The sequence below is a fragment of the Octopus bimaculoides genome, chromosome 6 (genome assembly GCF_046866305.1).
Source record: "Octopus bimaculoides isolate indiv1 chromosome 6, ASM4686630v1, whole genome shotgun sequence".
Lineage (NCBI taxonomy): Eukaryota > Metazoa > Mollusca > Cephalopoda > Octopoda > Octopodidae > Octopus > Octopus bimaculoides.
The window spans coordinates 73,927,470-73,943,172 of record NC_142933.1 but is presented as its reverse complement, the minus strand read 5'-3'; the positions used below and the strand labels follow the sequence as shown (position 1 = coordinate 73,943,172).

At 38.2% G+C, this 15,703-nt stretch overlaps 1 protein-coding gene across 50 annotated transcripts in view; it reads right to left on the bottom strand.

The window, feature by feature from the left end:
• LOC106868360 (agrin) overlaps nucleotides 1-15,703 on the bottom strand; it is a 762,720-nt gene that overhangs the window by 16,406 nt on the left and 730,611 nt on the right. For all 50 annotated transcript variants that reach the window (XM_089354065.1, XM_089354050.1, XM_089354052.1 and 47 more), the window contains one exon: nucleotides 14,629-14,754. In XM_089354065.1, coding sequence (XP_089210191.1) covers nucleotides 14,629-14,754 — 126 coding nt within the window. The remainder of the gene's footprint in view (nucleotides 1-14,628; nucleotides 14,755-15,703) is intronic.

Genomic DNA, 15,703 nt, shown 5'->3' with positions numbered 1-15,703 from the left:
AAAAGAGAAACCAAAGCTTAAGCTGAAGATCAAAACTAAAGTGGGCTGCAAAAAATGACATCGTTATTTTGATTGAAAGTATTATGAATAGTCTGAGTGAATGAAGAAATGACAGATTCTGAACAAATTTTTCTGTTTCCCATATTTGTTAATTTGTTAGTACAAGAACATATTTTCTCAGCTATGAAGTGATATTGGAAATGAATATCACTTTCAAGTGGTATTCAAAATGAAATCATTTAATTGTATAGCTGTTACAAGTGAAGATGTAATTAAGCCAATGATAAAAAAAAAAAAACAGCATTTGTTTCTGTTATGTTTGGTGAGACTACAGACCTCTGAATGAAATGTTAACTGTTACATGTTTTGTGATTTGTTGATGAGAAAGAAAGGCTTCAAGAAAGGTTTAGGGAATAAGTTGATGTCAGTTAAGACAGAAAAGCTGCATCACTGACAGAAGTTGTACATTGTTATACACATTCACTTATTTTGTCACTCTATAAATCAGCTTCAAAAGTTCATGAATACTCTTTACTCTTTTACTTGTTTCAGTCATTTGACTGCAGCCATGCTGGATTACTGCCTTTAGTCGAGCAAATCGGCTCTAAGACTTATTCTTTGGAAGCCTAGTACTTATTCTATCGGTCTCTTTTGCCGAACCGCTAAGTTACGGGGACGTAAACACACCAGCATTGGTTGTCAAGCGCAGACACAAACATATACACACACATACATACATATATATATATACGACGGGTTTCTTTCAGTTTCCGTCCACCAAATCCACTCAGAAGGCTTTGGTCGACCCGAGGCTATAGTAGAAGACACTTGCCCAAGGTGCCACGCAGTGGGAATGAACCCCGGACCATGTGGTTGTTAAGAATTTCAACTTTTTCCTCAAAGTCGATGGCTTGAATAGCACCTACTGGATGAAATCATTGGAAGTTGATTTCCAAAATTATATGTACATTTCTCATGTCTTATTAACTACTTCAAAACGGTGTATTTAGCTATTTTCATTTTCAGACTGCCCATATCTCAAAGCATACATAATACTACATCTTTCATGGAAAACAGGTGGGGAGTGGGGGAACACTGGGAAATCCCCAGCACACCTCTGTGGGGGTGGGCTGCATGCCCTAGTTTTTTAGTCACCCTTCACCACTGGTATGTTTGTATGTATGTATGTCTCTCTCTATATGTATAACACATCTGTATATATATATATATATATATATATATATATATATAGTTTTAGGGAAAATAACCAATTTTCAAGAACTCATCGATGAAAATCCACTATCACATATAGAAAAATTAATAATTAAAAGCACAATAAATGAGTATAATATAAAGTAAAGTAAATATCATAAGATAAATATAATAAAAAGATTACACGTGTTTCATAACCAATTTTCAAATAGAAAAGAAATTTAAATCGATTAAAATCAATTGAAATTATCTAAAATAAGTTCTATTCAAAAATATAGCTACTCGTCAGATCGTAAGTAGAACAATAATTAGATATATATCTCAACCAACAATAAGTACCAAATGAATTAATATGATATACTTATTATATAAAGATAGAAAAATTATTTAAAAAATATCATAATATCAAAATAATAACCATTCAATAATCATCCCTTCATCCATAATAATAACATGTATATTATATACAAAAAACATCTTACCTAAATTATCATTGTTTTAAATTATCATTGTTTTAAATACAAGTTGAACGAAGTTTAAGTTTAAAATAATAATGAAGATAAAATTAGTACATATTTAACCGGTGTAATAGTTAAAGCTATACTATTTAAAGCTAAAGACGTTTATTTAATTATGATTAAAGATCAATTGAATAATAGAAAAATACAAGATTATTTATTTCTACAAACGTAATAATAAAAAAATATGAATGAAAAAATTATGAATATATATATATATATATATATATATATATATATATATATATATATATATACATATATATATATATATATATATATATATATATATATATATATATATATATATATATATATATATATATATATATTCATATATGTAGACATACATATCAATATCTATATCTGTATATATTTAGAGTTGTAAAACAGCAAATATTTCTACTAGTTTCCATAATTCATTCTAAGTTCTACAGCCAATTCAAAGATAGAAACACAAACATCACTGTTCATATAATTGATTAACATACTAAAATAGATAATTAATAAAGTTAAATGCGGTAGGTAATCTGTTTTATCAGGAAATAAAATTTATTCTGAACTTTTGCATATTAATTAAGATTATATGGATGATGCTAGTATTTTAATCATTGAAACTGCTATAGAATTTAAAATGAAATTTTTGGTTTCAATATTCTAAATATACAATAGCTTTGGACAATTGTTTTAGTCAATGTGTATAGCAAGGAATTTAGTGTACAAGTAGGAGTCCACTAGAGATTGGCTCTCAGCCCCCGTTTGTTTATCATAGTCCTCCTGGCTTTTCCTTGGGAGCCCCTCTATGCTGATAATCTTGTTCTTATTGGTGAATCACTACTAGAACTAGAGAAGAAATTTCACATATAGAAACAAAGGGCCTTCAAGTTAATTTAGTAAAGACCAAAGTCCTAATAAGTAGGAAGACAGACAAATCACACATCAGGGAGACGCCTCCACTTGATATGTAGAAAAGGCATCAGTAGAAACTCCATATGGTGTACCCAGTGCAAGCTATGGAGACATAAGGGGTGGAAGGTAAAGAGGGAAAGTAACAGAAATACACTGAAATATACAGAAAATAGACTCCTTGACATGTCCCAGAGAATCCTAGAAGTAATAGACACTATCTGTTACTTAGGTGACCAAGTAAGTAATGGGGGAGGTGTTTCTGAAAGCATAGCTATTAGAATAAGAATGGGCTGGGCAAAGTTCAGAGAGCTGCTACTTCTGTTAGTAACAAAGGGTGTTTTCCTTGGAATAAAAGGCAGATTCATGATGCCTGTGAATGAACCGCTATGCATGCATGGAAGTATGTATATATGTATGTATGTATGTATGTATGTATGTACGTACATTCGAACGTACATATGTATGTATGTCTCTCTACATATATATATGTAAACATATGTGTAGCTATACTACAAGCCAGTGAGAAATGGGCTGTGACTACTGAGGGCATGTGCAGGCTTGAAAAGAATGAAGTCAGCATACTCTGCTGGATAGGTGCTGTGGGAGGATCCTGAACACCCCCATATGACTGAAGGTGGACTAATGGATCTCAATAAATAAGAACTGTGTGAACTGTCAAGGGGGTTGACAGTGTTGGTCAACCGTATTGGTTACTGTGTTAGCACAATGTACATTGGTTAATATCATACCTATGTTCGAGTAGTATGGAGTGTGTTCTGTGTGAACCTAGTAATTCTGTGTTAGGTTATTTTAGATAACCACATTCCAAATATTTTATTTGGGTAATACTACTTTACACCCAACATGCACACCCACATAACATTTTTGGCAATGAGATTATTCAAAGCTCATGCTGGACAGATTGTTGTTTGAACATGGAAGGTTTACTAGCTTCGGTAATTCAAATGCAGCAGTAGCAACAACAACAGTTGCTGGAATTACAGAAACAGCAACAAGAACAACAGTTGGTGGAATTACAAAACAGCAAGAACAGCAGCAACAAAAGCAACAACAACAGCAACAACACCAACTGCAGCAGTTGCTGGAATTTCTGAAGCAACCACAACTGTTAGTACAACAGATGCAGAAGAAAACAGAAAATACATTTGGTTCGTTCACCTCTGATATGGTTGCAAACTGCAATGGAGAGTTCACATATAAGCCAGAGGCGGTTACAACATTTCCTTCTTACTCTAGAAGGAATGAGGAAATTTTTAGAGAAGAATGCTCTGAATAGCAAGATGAAAAAAAAAACTCGACTTTTGTTGAGAAAGTTGAGCAAGAGAAATATTGCCATCACATATAACCAAAGAAACAGGGTTAAGTCTGTTTTGAGGAAATGGTGAATATTCAATCAAAAATTTTCAATGAAAAAAGCTCTTTATTTGATATGTGCCAGCAATGCATGAATATTACAATAAATGAGGACAAAGATTTTATGACATATGCTGGAATCGTTAATAGGGAATGTGAGAGATTGAAAATTAGTGAACCAACACCAGATATGTTTAAATGCTTAATTTTCGTGCTAGGTTTAATGGCAAAGAAAGATGTGGAAATTTGTAACCAAATTCTGACTAAATCAGAGCAGATTCAAATGCTAACACTACCAGAAATATCTAAGGAATGCCAGAGAATAATAAATCTAAGGCAACATATGGAACAAACTGAAGTGAGAAACTGCTCTCATATACTGTCGGTGTGACTGAAAGTAAGAAATGAAAAACAGAAAATTAATCAATGATTTGGATGTGGAGAGTTACACTACAAATCTGACTGTTCTTAAAAAATCGAAAATGTTTCAAGTGTGGTAAGATAGGTCTTAAAAAAAATCACCCTGTAAAACAAAACCCAGAAAATGGTTCAATAGAAAAAAATGATGTAAACAGTTTATTGGCGACAAGAAATACAAATGAGACTCAAAGAAAATTTGCGTATGTAAGAATTAATAATATAGATGTAAAGTTACAGTTAGATACATGTAGTGACATTACTTTAATTAATGAAAACACATGAAAGCAATCAGGAAACCTACACCACAGAAAACCTCAAAGATTGCTCGTGGAGTCTTAGGGATTAAATTAATTTTTAAAGGTGAAAGTATCTGTAGCATTACAAATCGTAGTGAGACTATAACAGTGAAAGCTTAATTAAAAAATACAAGTAACCATTTTGGAACTAACTGGATGGAACTGATCGACCTATGGGATTTACCTATAAATAATTTTTGTAAAAATGTAATGGGGTCATTCTCTAGTTCAAATACGGAGTAAGAAAATTTTTTAAAATAAATGAAAAGGTTATTCTCCAATGTTTTTTTTTTTGGACAAGTTGGGTTGGTGCAATAAATTTAAAGCAAAATTTCAGGTAAAGGATAATTCTTTACCAGTTATCAAACGTAAATGTAAGGTATCATTTGCAGTATTGAAATCAGACCCTAAATGTAAAAGATATTAAACTCCTGACAGATTCTGATTCTCAAAAAGGGGAGATGTTGTGGGATGATCCTGAACACTCCCATGTGACTGAAAGTGAACTAATGGATTTCAATAAATAAGAACTGAGTGAACTGTCAAGGGGGTTAACAGTGTTAGTCAACTATATTGGTTACTGTGTTAGTGTGATGCATGTTGGTTAATACATTTGAGCAGTTTGGAGTGCATTCTGTGTGAACATAATAATTCTGTGTTAGGTTATTTTAAATAATCCCAATCTAAATATTTTATTTGGGTAATACTATTTTACACCCACGTCATAAAAATGGGTAATGTCAGTATGCATATGCAACAGAGTGTATGTGACCTGAGAAAAAAAAAAATGGGTATATAAGGCATCAAATGTTGTGTGCAAGAGGGAAAACTGCTTGTACAGTCATGTAATACATATAGATGAAGACAGCTGCATCAAGAAGTGCTGATCTCTAATTGTGGAGGGAATGTGTGGAAGGGGTAGACCCAAGAAGCCATGGGACAAAGTGGTGAGAAAGGATCTTCCCATGGGCCTCACAGAGGGGATAACAAGGGACCGAGATTTCTGGCAGTGATGAGAAATGTGTCATGCATGTGCAACCAAATGGAATTAGAACACATACAACAATTCATCCACCACATGCAGTTTTCTGGCTATAGCCAAAGGGACAGGATTAGAGTGTACAAAAGAGCCAGGTCATCATAGAGAATGGTGCGAATGAGATCTGCTTCCTATACAGGAGTAAATACTGGAATAGCATAGAAAAGACTAAGAAGAAGATAAATAAGGTCAACTCATGATATGGCAGCACACACACACACACACATGCACATGCGCACACACACACATGCACACACACACACACACACACACACACACAAAATAAGCAAACATATGCACAGATAAGGATACACACCATAGAAAGACAAATGAAAACAGGAGATATGTAGGATGGAGAGTCACTGAAGAGGTCACAGGATGTGTGATGAAAGATTTCCAAACGACATAAAATAAGAGCAATAATAAAATAAATCTGAAGCGAAGATTGAATACATAGTGTGTGTTTATTTGACACAGTAAAAGAAAAGAAAATGACCATCCCAAAATCGAAGCATATCTATTTCAGTTCTTGATTTCATACTAAGAATCTTGCCAAACAACTCTATAATCTCATTAATCATACTTCACTAGACATGAGAGCTATGAATGTTCAGTACAGGTGTAGTATTACACAATAAAGTAAATAATAAGTGTTATTCTTCGAAAAATGATACGCACAATTTAAAAAAAGGTAAAAAACAAGTTAAATTCTGTGTGTGTGTGTGTGTGTGTAGTAAGAATAGGTTTTTAAAGAATCAGAGGTCACATAAATCTTTATTTTTCTTATTTTACATTTTGTACCTATTTATCATCCTGTTTTCTTTTCTTATTTTTCTCTACTGCTTTTTCTCAGAATTTGTATTGATCGTGCCCTTAACACAAGCCATATATGGTAACCTATTGAATGCATTTAGTGTTTGTGATATATGATGAAAACTGTTTGCTGGATGTAGTAGAATGAATGTTTTAACCTAGCATGAAGCATTTTGAAGAGTAGTCTGTTAATTTACAATCATTTCTATATTCTGGTGTACATATATATCTATATGTATATTTTATATATGTGTGAAGGGTAATGTAATGCCATTTATATAACATGAAAACAAAACAGCTGTAAACTAATGGAATAACTATTTTTTCACTTCATTTGTTTTATCTGATGTGTATATGTATGCGTGTGTGAGTGTATGTATGTATTTATATATATCATCATCATCATTATCATTTAACGTCCATTTTCTATGCTGGCATGGGTTGGATGGTTTGACTGAAGTCTGGAGAGCCAGCGGCTGCACCAGACTCCATTGTCATCTGGCAATGTTTTTACTGCTGGATGCCCTTCCTAACGCCAACCACTCAGAGCGTGTAGTGGGTACTTTTTACATGCCACCAGCACAGGAGCCAGTCAGGTGGGCTTGACATCAATCACGTTTGGATAGTACTTTTTTCATGCCACTGGCATGGGGACCAGTCAGGGGTTCTGGCATCGACCATGTTCAAATGGTGCTTTTTATGGGCCACCAGCATGGGAGCTAGTCAGTGGGTATTGGCATTGGCCATGTTTGGATGGTGCTTTTTTATGTGCCACTAGCACGGGGGGCCAGTCAGGCTGTCCTGGCATTGATCCCATTTGAGAGTGCATTTTACGTGCCACTGGCATGGGAGCCAGTCAGTGGGTACTGCTAGTGAGGCAGACCTGGCATTGACCATGTTTGGATGGTGCTTTTCACATGCCACCAGCACAGGAGCCAGTCAGGGGGCACTGGTGACAGCTATAGTATTGGTTTTACTTGACTCAACAGGTCTTCTCAAGCATACCATATCACCAGATGCATTGGGGGTACCCTTAAATGGGCTGGACATTCACGGCTGCAATCTCATTTTAGTTGCCAGGTCTTCTCAGTCACAGCATATCTCCAAAGGTCTCGGTCTCCTATCATGGCCTCTGTGAGGCCCAATGTTCGAAGGTCATGCTTCACCATCTCATTCCATGTCTTCTTGGGTCTACCTCTTCCACAGGTTCCTTCCACAGTTAGGGAGTGGTACTTCCTAACACAGCTGTCCTTATCCATATGTAACAGATGACCATACAAGCGCAGTCGTCTGTTTTGCACACTACACTTGAAGCTTCTTATGGCCAACTTGTATATATATCATCATCGTTGTCGTTTAACGTCCACTTTCCATGCTGGAATGGGTTGGATAGTTTGACTGAGGGCTAGCAAGCCAGAAGGCTGCACCAGGTGTTCCAATCTGATCTGGCAAAGTTTCTAAAGGTGGATGCCCTTCCTAAAGTCAACCATTTCAAGAGTGTAGTGGGTGCTTTTTACATGCCATCAGTACAAGGGCCCAGTCAGACAGTACTAGCATCGACCATTCTTGAATGGTGCTTTTTATGTGCCACAGGCACGGGTGCTAATCAAGTGGCACTGGCAATGACCAAGCTCAAATGCTTTCTACGTGCCACAGGCATGGGTGCCAATCACGTGGTACTGGCATCAGCCAGGACAATGATTTCACTTGACTCAACAGGTCTTCACAAGCACAATATATATATATATATATATATATATATATATATGTATATATAATTTCTTTTGGATAGGCACAGGTGTGGGTGTGTGGTTAAAAAGTTTGCTTCCCAACCACATAGTCTCAACTTTAGTCCCACTGTGAGGGACCTTGGACAAGTGTCTTCTACTATAGCCCTGAGTTGATGAAAGTCCTGAGTGGTGGTAGATGGAAACTGAAAGAAACCTGTCATATATACGTGTGTGTGTATGCAGTCAGTGTCCTTCATTTCCAATCTCCCATGTAAACATGTCTGGTTATAGGTAAAATTACCTACATGGAAACAGGTGAGGGTTAGTAACAGGAAGGGCACCAGCTGTACAAAACTCCACCTCAACAAATTCTGCCCAACCCATGCAAGCATGATTTCATACTAAGAATCTTGCCAAACAACTCTATAATCTCATTAATCATACTTCACTAGACATGAGAGCTATGAATGTTCAGTACAGGTGTAGTATTACACAATAAAGTAAATAATAAGTGTTATTCTTCGAAAAATGATACGCACAATTTAAAAAAAGGTAAAAAACAAGTTAAATTCTGTGTGTGTGTGTGTGTGTATAGTAAGAATAGGTTTTTAAAGAATCAGAGGTCACATAAATCTTTATTTTTCTTATTTTACATTTTGTACCTATTTATCATCCTGTTTTCTTTTCTTATTTTTCTCTACTGCTTTTTCTCAGAATTTGTATTGATCGTGCCCTTAACACAAGCCATATATGGTAACCTATTGAATGCATTTAGTGTTTGTGATATATGATGAAAACTGTTTGCTGGGTGTAGTAGAATGAATGTTTTAACCTAGCATGAAGCATTTTGAAGAGTAGTCTGTTAATTTACAATCATTTCTATATTCTGGTGTACATATATATCTATATGTATATTTTATATATGTGTGAAGGGTAATGTAATGCCATTTATATAACATGAAAACAAAACAGCTGTAAACTAATGGAATAACTATTTTTTCACTAAGGACTGGAAGAACGGTGGTAGCAGGGAATTGTACCAATGTGCCAGAAGGGAGGCTAGGCGACAGGTTTATTTAGCCAGAGGGGAAGCAGATAAGGAAAGATTTGCCAATGTTCTGCGCCGTGAGGACCAAAGACTCGAGGTATTTCGGGTTGCAAGACAGTGTAGGAGAGAGAATAGTGATGTTGTAGGAGAGAAATGTGTTCGCATGGATGATGGTACGCTTGCATTAAATGAGGATGCAAAGAAAGAGGTCTGGAGATGCCACTACGATAGATTGCTTAATAAAGAGAATGAATGGGAGAAAGAGAGCCTGCCTTATGTCGACCCAATAGAGGGACCAGCTATCCGAGTTGATAGTACCAGGGTAGATAAAGCAATTAAGAGTATGAAGACCGGGAAAGCCCCCGGCCCATCAGGAATCACTGCAGAGATGCTCAAAATATCTGGCAGTGTTGGCTATAGCCTAGTCACCCGTATTACGAACCAGGTGATACACGAAGGAGTCATACCCTATGACTGGTGTAGCAGCATCATAGTCAACTGCTACAAAGGTAAAGGGGACGCTTTAGATACAAATAATTACAGAGGCATCAAGCTGTTAGATCAGGTTATGAAAGTTACAGAGAGGGTCATAGCCCAACTAATTAGGGAGCGAATCAATTTAGATGAGATGCAGTTTGGGTTCGTGCCAGGTAAAAGCACTACTGATGCCTTATTTCTAGTGAGACAGTTGCAAGAGAAATACCTAGCCAAGGATAAACCTCTGTACCTGGCTTTCGTTGACATGGAGAAAGCCTTTGACAGGGTCCCCCGATCCCTTATCTGGTGGTCAATGAGGAAACTTGGGATAGAAGAATGGCTAGTGAGAGCTGTGCGAGCCATGTACAGAGATGCGGCCAGTAAGGTGAGGGTTGGAAATGAGTACAGCAATGAATTCCGGGTAGAGGTAGGGGTCCACCAAGGTTCCGTCCTCAGCCCCCTATTATTTACCATAGTCCTCCAGGCAATCACAGAGGAGTTCAAGACAGGTTGCCCCTGGGAGCTCCTCTATGCTGATGACCTTGCCCTAATTGCGGAGTCACTATCAGAACTAGAGGAGAAGTTTCAGGTGTGGAAGCAAGGTCTAGAATTGAAGGGCCTTAGAGTCAACCTAGCTAAAACCAAAATCCTAATAAGTAGGAAGGTAGATAAAACACAAACCCCTTCAGGTAGATGGCCCTGCTCAGTATGTAGAAAAGGAGTAGGTAGTAACTCTATAAGATGTACCCGGTGCAAGCTATGGACACATAAGAGGTGCAGCAACATCAAAGGCAGGTTAACTAGCAAGTTAGTTTTTGTTTGTGGCAGATGTTCAGGTGCAATAAAGACTGCAAACAAACAGGAAACAACTTCTATCTCATTCCAGGGTGAAAAACTAGAGGTAGTCGATAGCTTCCGCTATCTGGGCGACCAAGTTAGTAGTGGGGGTGGGTGCGCTGAAAGTGTAGCTGCTAGAATAAGAATAGCCTGGGCAAAGTTTAGAGAGCTCTTACCCCTGCTGGCGACAAAGGGACTCTCACTCAGAGTAAAAGGCAGACTGTATGACGCATGCGTACGAACAACCATGCTACATGGCAGTGAAACATGGGCTGTAACTGCTGAGGACATACGTAAGCTCGCAAGGAATGAAGCCAGTATGCTCCGTTGGATGTGTAATGTCAATGTGAATACCCGTCAGAGTGTAAGTATCTTGAGAGAAAAGCTGAACATTAGAAGCATCAGTTGTGGCGTGCAAGAGAGACGATTGCGCTGGTATGGACATGTGGTGAGAATGGAGGAGGATAACTGCGTGAAAAAGTGCCACACCCTAACAGTTGAGGGAACCCGTGGAAGAGGTAGGCCCAGGAAGACCTGGGCTGAGGTGGTGAGGCAAGACCTTCGTACATTGGGCCTCACCGAGGCGATGACTACGGACCGAGACCTTTGGAAATGGGCTGTGCGTGAGAAGACCCGGCAAGCCAAGTAAGATCGTTGCCAGTGCCCCTGGACTGGTTCTTGTGCGGGTGGCACATGAGATGCACCATTTTGAGCGTGGCCGTTGCCAGTACCGCCTGACTGGCTCCTGTAGGATTTTCGAGCGAGATCGTTGCCAGTGCCCCTGGACTGGCTTGTGCGGGTGGCACATAAAAGACACCATTTCGAGCGTGGCCGTTTTCGTGCGGGTGACACGTAAAAGCACCCACTACACTCTCTGAGTGGTTGGCGTTAGGAAGGGCATCCAGCTGTAGAAACTCTGCCAAATCAGACTGGAGCCTGGTGTTGCCATCCGGTTTCACCAGTCCTCAGTCAAATCGTCCAACCCATGCTAGCATGGAAAGCGGACGTTAAACGATGATGATGATGATGATGATTTGTTTTATCTGATGTGTATATGTATGCGTGTGTGAGTGTATGTATGTATTTATATATATCATCATCATCATTATCATTTAACGTCCATTTTCTATGCTGGCATGGGTTGGATGGTTTGACTGAAGTCTGGAGAGCCAGCGGCTGCACCAGACTCCATTGTCATCTGGCAATGTTTTTACTGCTGGATGCCCTTCCTAACGCCAACCACTCAGAGCGTGTAGTGGGTACTTTTTACATGCCACCAGCACAGGAGCCAGTCAGGTGGGCTTGACATCAATCACGTTTGGATAGTACTTTTTTCATGCCACTGGCATGGGGACCAGTCAGGGGTTCTGGCATCGACCATGTTCAAATGGTGCTTTTTATGGGCCACCAGCATGGGAGCTAGTCAGTGGGTATTGGCATTGGCCATGTTTGGATGGTGCTTTTTTATGTGCCACTAGCACGGGGGGCCAGTCAGGCTGTCCTGGCATTGATCCCATTTGAGAGTGCATTTTACGTGCCACTGGCATGGGAGCCAGTCAGTGGGTACTGCTAGTGAGGCAGACCTGGCATTGACCATGTTTGGATGGTGCTTTTCACATGCCACCAGCACAGGAGCCAGTCAGGGGGCACTGGTGACAGCTATAGTATTGGTTTTACTTGACTCAACAGGTCTTCTCAAGCATACCATATCACCAGATGCATTGGGGGTACCCTTAAATGGGCTGGACATTCACGGCTGCAATCTCATTTTAGTTGCCAGGTCTTCTCAGTCACAGCATATCTCCAAAGGTCTCGGTCTCCTATCATGGCCTCTGTGAGGCCCAATGTTCGAAGGTCATGCTTCACCATCTCATTCCATGTCTTCTTGGGTCTACCTCTTCCACAGGTTCCTTCCACAGTTAGGGAGTGGTACTTCCTAACACAGCTGTCCTTATCCATATGTAACAGATGACCATACAAGCGCAGTCGTCTGTTTTGCACACTACACTTGAAGCTTCTTATGGCCAACTTGTATATATATCATCATCGTTGTCGTTTAACGTCCACTTTCCATGCTGGAATGGGTTGGATAGTTTGACTGAGGGCTAGCAAGCCAGAAGGCTGCACCAGGTGTTCCAATCTGATCTGGCAAAGTTTCTAAAGGTGGATGCCCTTCCTAAAGTCAACCATTTCAAGAGTGTAGTGGGTGCTTTTTACATGCCATCAGTACAAGGGCCCAGTCAGACAGTACTAGCATCGACCATTCTTGAATGGTGCTTTTTATGTGCCACAGGCACGGGTGCTAATCAAGTGGCACTGGCAATGACCAAGCTCAAATGCTTTCTACGTGCCACAGGCATGGGTGCCAATCACGTGGTACTGGCATCAGCCAGGACAATGATTTCACTTGACTCAACAGGTCTTCACAAGCACAATATATATATATATATATATATATATATATATGTATATATAATTTCTTTTGGATAGGCACAGGTGTGGGTGTGTGGTTAAAAAGTTTGCTTCCCAACCACATAGTCTCAACTTTAGTCCCACTGTGAGGGACCTTGGACAAGTGTCTTCTACTATAGCCCTGAGTTGATGAAAGTCCTGAGTGGTGGTAGATGGAAACTGAAAGAAACCTGTCATATATACGTGTGTGTGTATGCAGTCAGTGTCCTTCATTTCCAATCTCCCATGTAAACATGTCTGGTTATAGGTAAAATTACCTACATGGAAACAGGTGAGGGTTAGTAACAGGAAGGGCACCAGCTGTACAAAACTCCACCTCAACAAATTCTGCCCAACCCATGCAAGCATGGAGAAGTGGACATTAAACAATGATGATGATGATGATGACAGTATGGCAATGTTATACATATGAAATTGTCACGAGAGATCATGATGCGTCATCATCTTCATTTAGCATCTGCCTTCCATGCAGGCATGGATTAGACAGTTTGACTGAAACTGGTAAATTGCACAGTTGCACCAAGTTCCAGACTGATTGGGGGGTATGTTTTCTATGGCTGGATGCCCTTCCTAATACCAACCACTCCAAGAGTGTGATGGGTGCATTTTATGTGTCACTGGTACCAGTAACTGGGTACCAATTATGTCTCACAAGCATTGGCCACAACTACGGCTTGACAAGTCTTCTCAAGCACAGCATATCCCCAATGGTCTCAGTCACTTGTCAACACCTTTGTGAGGCCTAGTGTTCGAAGAGTGCTTTTTATGTGCCACCTGCATGTGTGCCAGTTATGTGTAGCAACTTAACGAGGTTTAACTTTATGAGTAAGAAGAGCATAGAACTTCAAAATTGTTTCTGTGGTATAAGTATAGTGACTGCCTTTCAGTGCAGTTGAAAGGGTGTAGGTTATTATGTCTATGAAATATTTAGGTTGCAAGTAAATGTTGACTGTTTGCAGAATGTTAAGGGAGTGCATTTACCAGTGTGTGTATGTGGAAACAGTGACAAATGTCATTATGACATGAAATAAAAGTTTGTTTTAGAAGCATTGAGATGTATTGAAAGATACAGAAATAAATTTATATATATATATATATATATATATATATATATATATATATATATATATATATATATATATGTCTGTGTGTGTGTCTGTTTGTGTAAGACAGTTTAATATAACATTAAGATACTCATTACTCTTAAATACACTAAAAAAGACCAATGAATAAGTTGTTTGATTTCTTCATATTGATAATTTAGGCATTATAGTGTTATGTCCAACAAAGATGGAAAGAAATATAAAACAACAAAATAACAAACAAAATGAACACCAGTAGAGAGAGAGAGAGAATATTATGAAATGAGAGTGGGACAAAGAGAAAGAAAAAAAGAGAGCAAGAAAGAAGGGAAAAGAATGAGAGAGGGGGAGAGAGAAAGAGAAGATTATATATCTAGATTTATAAAAGAAAAGATGCTTACCATCTGGTTTAGTTGTTTTGAACCAAACAGCTATTGTCATTGTGTCTAATAAATCACTATCATTCAATGGAAGCTCTACATATGAGGTACCATTAAATTCTGGGACATCTAACCGTTGAAGTACTTCTGAAAATTTCAATTGAAAATACAATGCATTTAGAGAAATCAATAGAAATAAAATTAAATGGGTAACAAAGAGATGAAGTAAATTATTTAGAATTACAAAGACAATTGAAATAAATGGAATTAAAATTGAAAGTGTTCAGGGAGGCAGAAAGGATTACAACACGATTATGAATAAGTTGTTTAGACCCCAAGTTAATTCTAATCAAACAGACCTATAGTCAAATACTTTCCAGCTCATTTTTATTTCATACTAGCAGAAATACCAGGCTTTGCCCGGGTTAAAGAGAATAATGAAATCTAAAAACGCCGTCCAGACTACGTAACCCTCAAGTGTTAGTAGCTACGATACCATATTTCTACATTAATAACTCTCCAATCCATGCCAGCATGGAACATAGACATTAAGTGGAATGCCAGTCTCTCATCCAGGAGGGCCTTGAAATCAATATTACCAACTAGGGACTATGTGTGTCGCAGTGATAATAAAAAGACCCAAAGCAGGTCTGCAACGAAATAATTTTACTCAACACTTTGCAAGTGAATCAGTGAAGGCAAAGATGCGTCTCATTTACTTGACAATTTATGCACCACATTGCAGAAATCACAATGTAAGTATATCTGAAAGGGTAGTCTTACATTGTTGTACCGTTGAATTACAAATAATGCTCATCTGTTATGCTCGGGTTAAAATTTCATCAACATCAAAAATATATGAATTTTCATGGGATTTATGGCCGTTATGCATAGAATATAATTTCCAAATTTCATAAAGATCTGTTCAGTACTTTTGACGTAGTTTTGGATAAGAAAACAAATGACTAATGTGTGTATTTGTGTGCATGTGTATTTGTGTGCATGTGTATGTGCGTGATGGGTGTATATATGTATAGATATCTGTATGCATGTATATATATGGATATATATGTATATATGTGTACATATTACATGT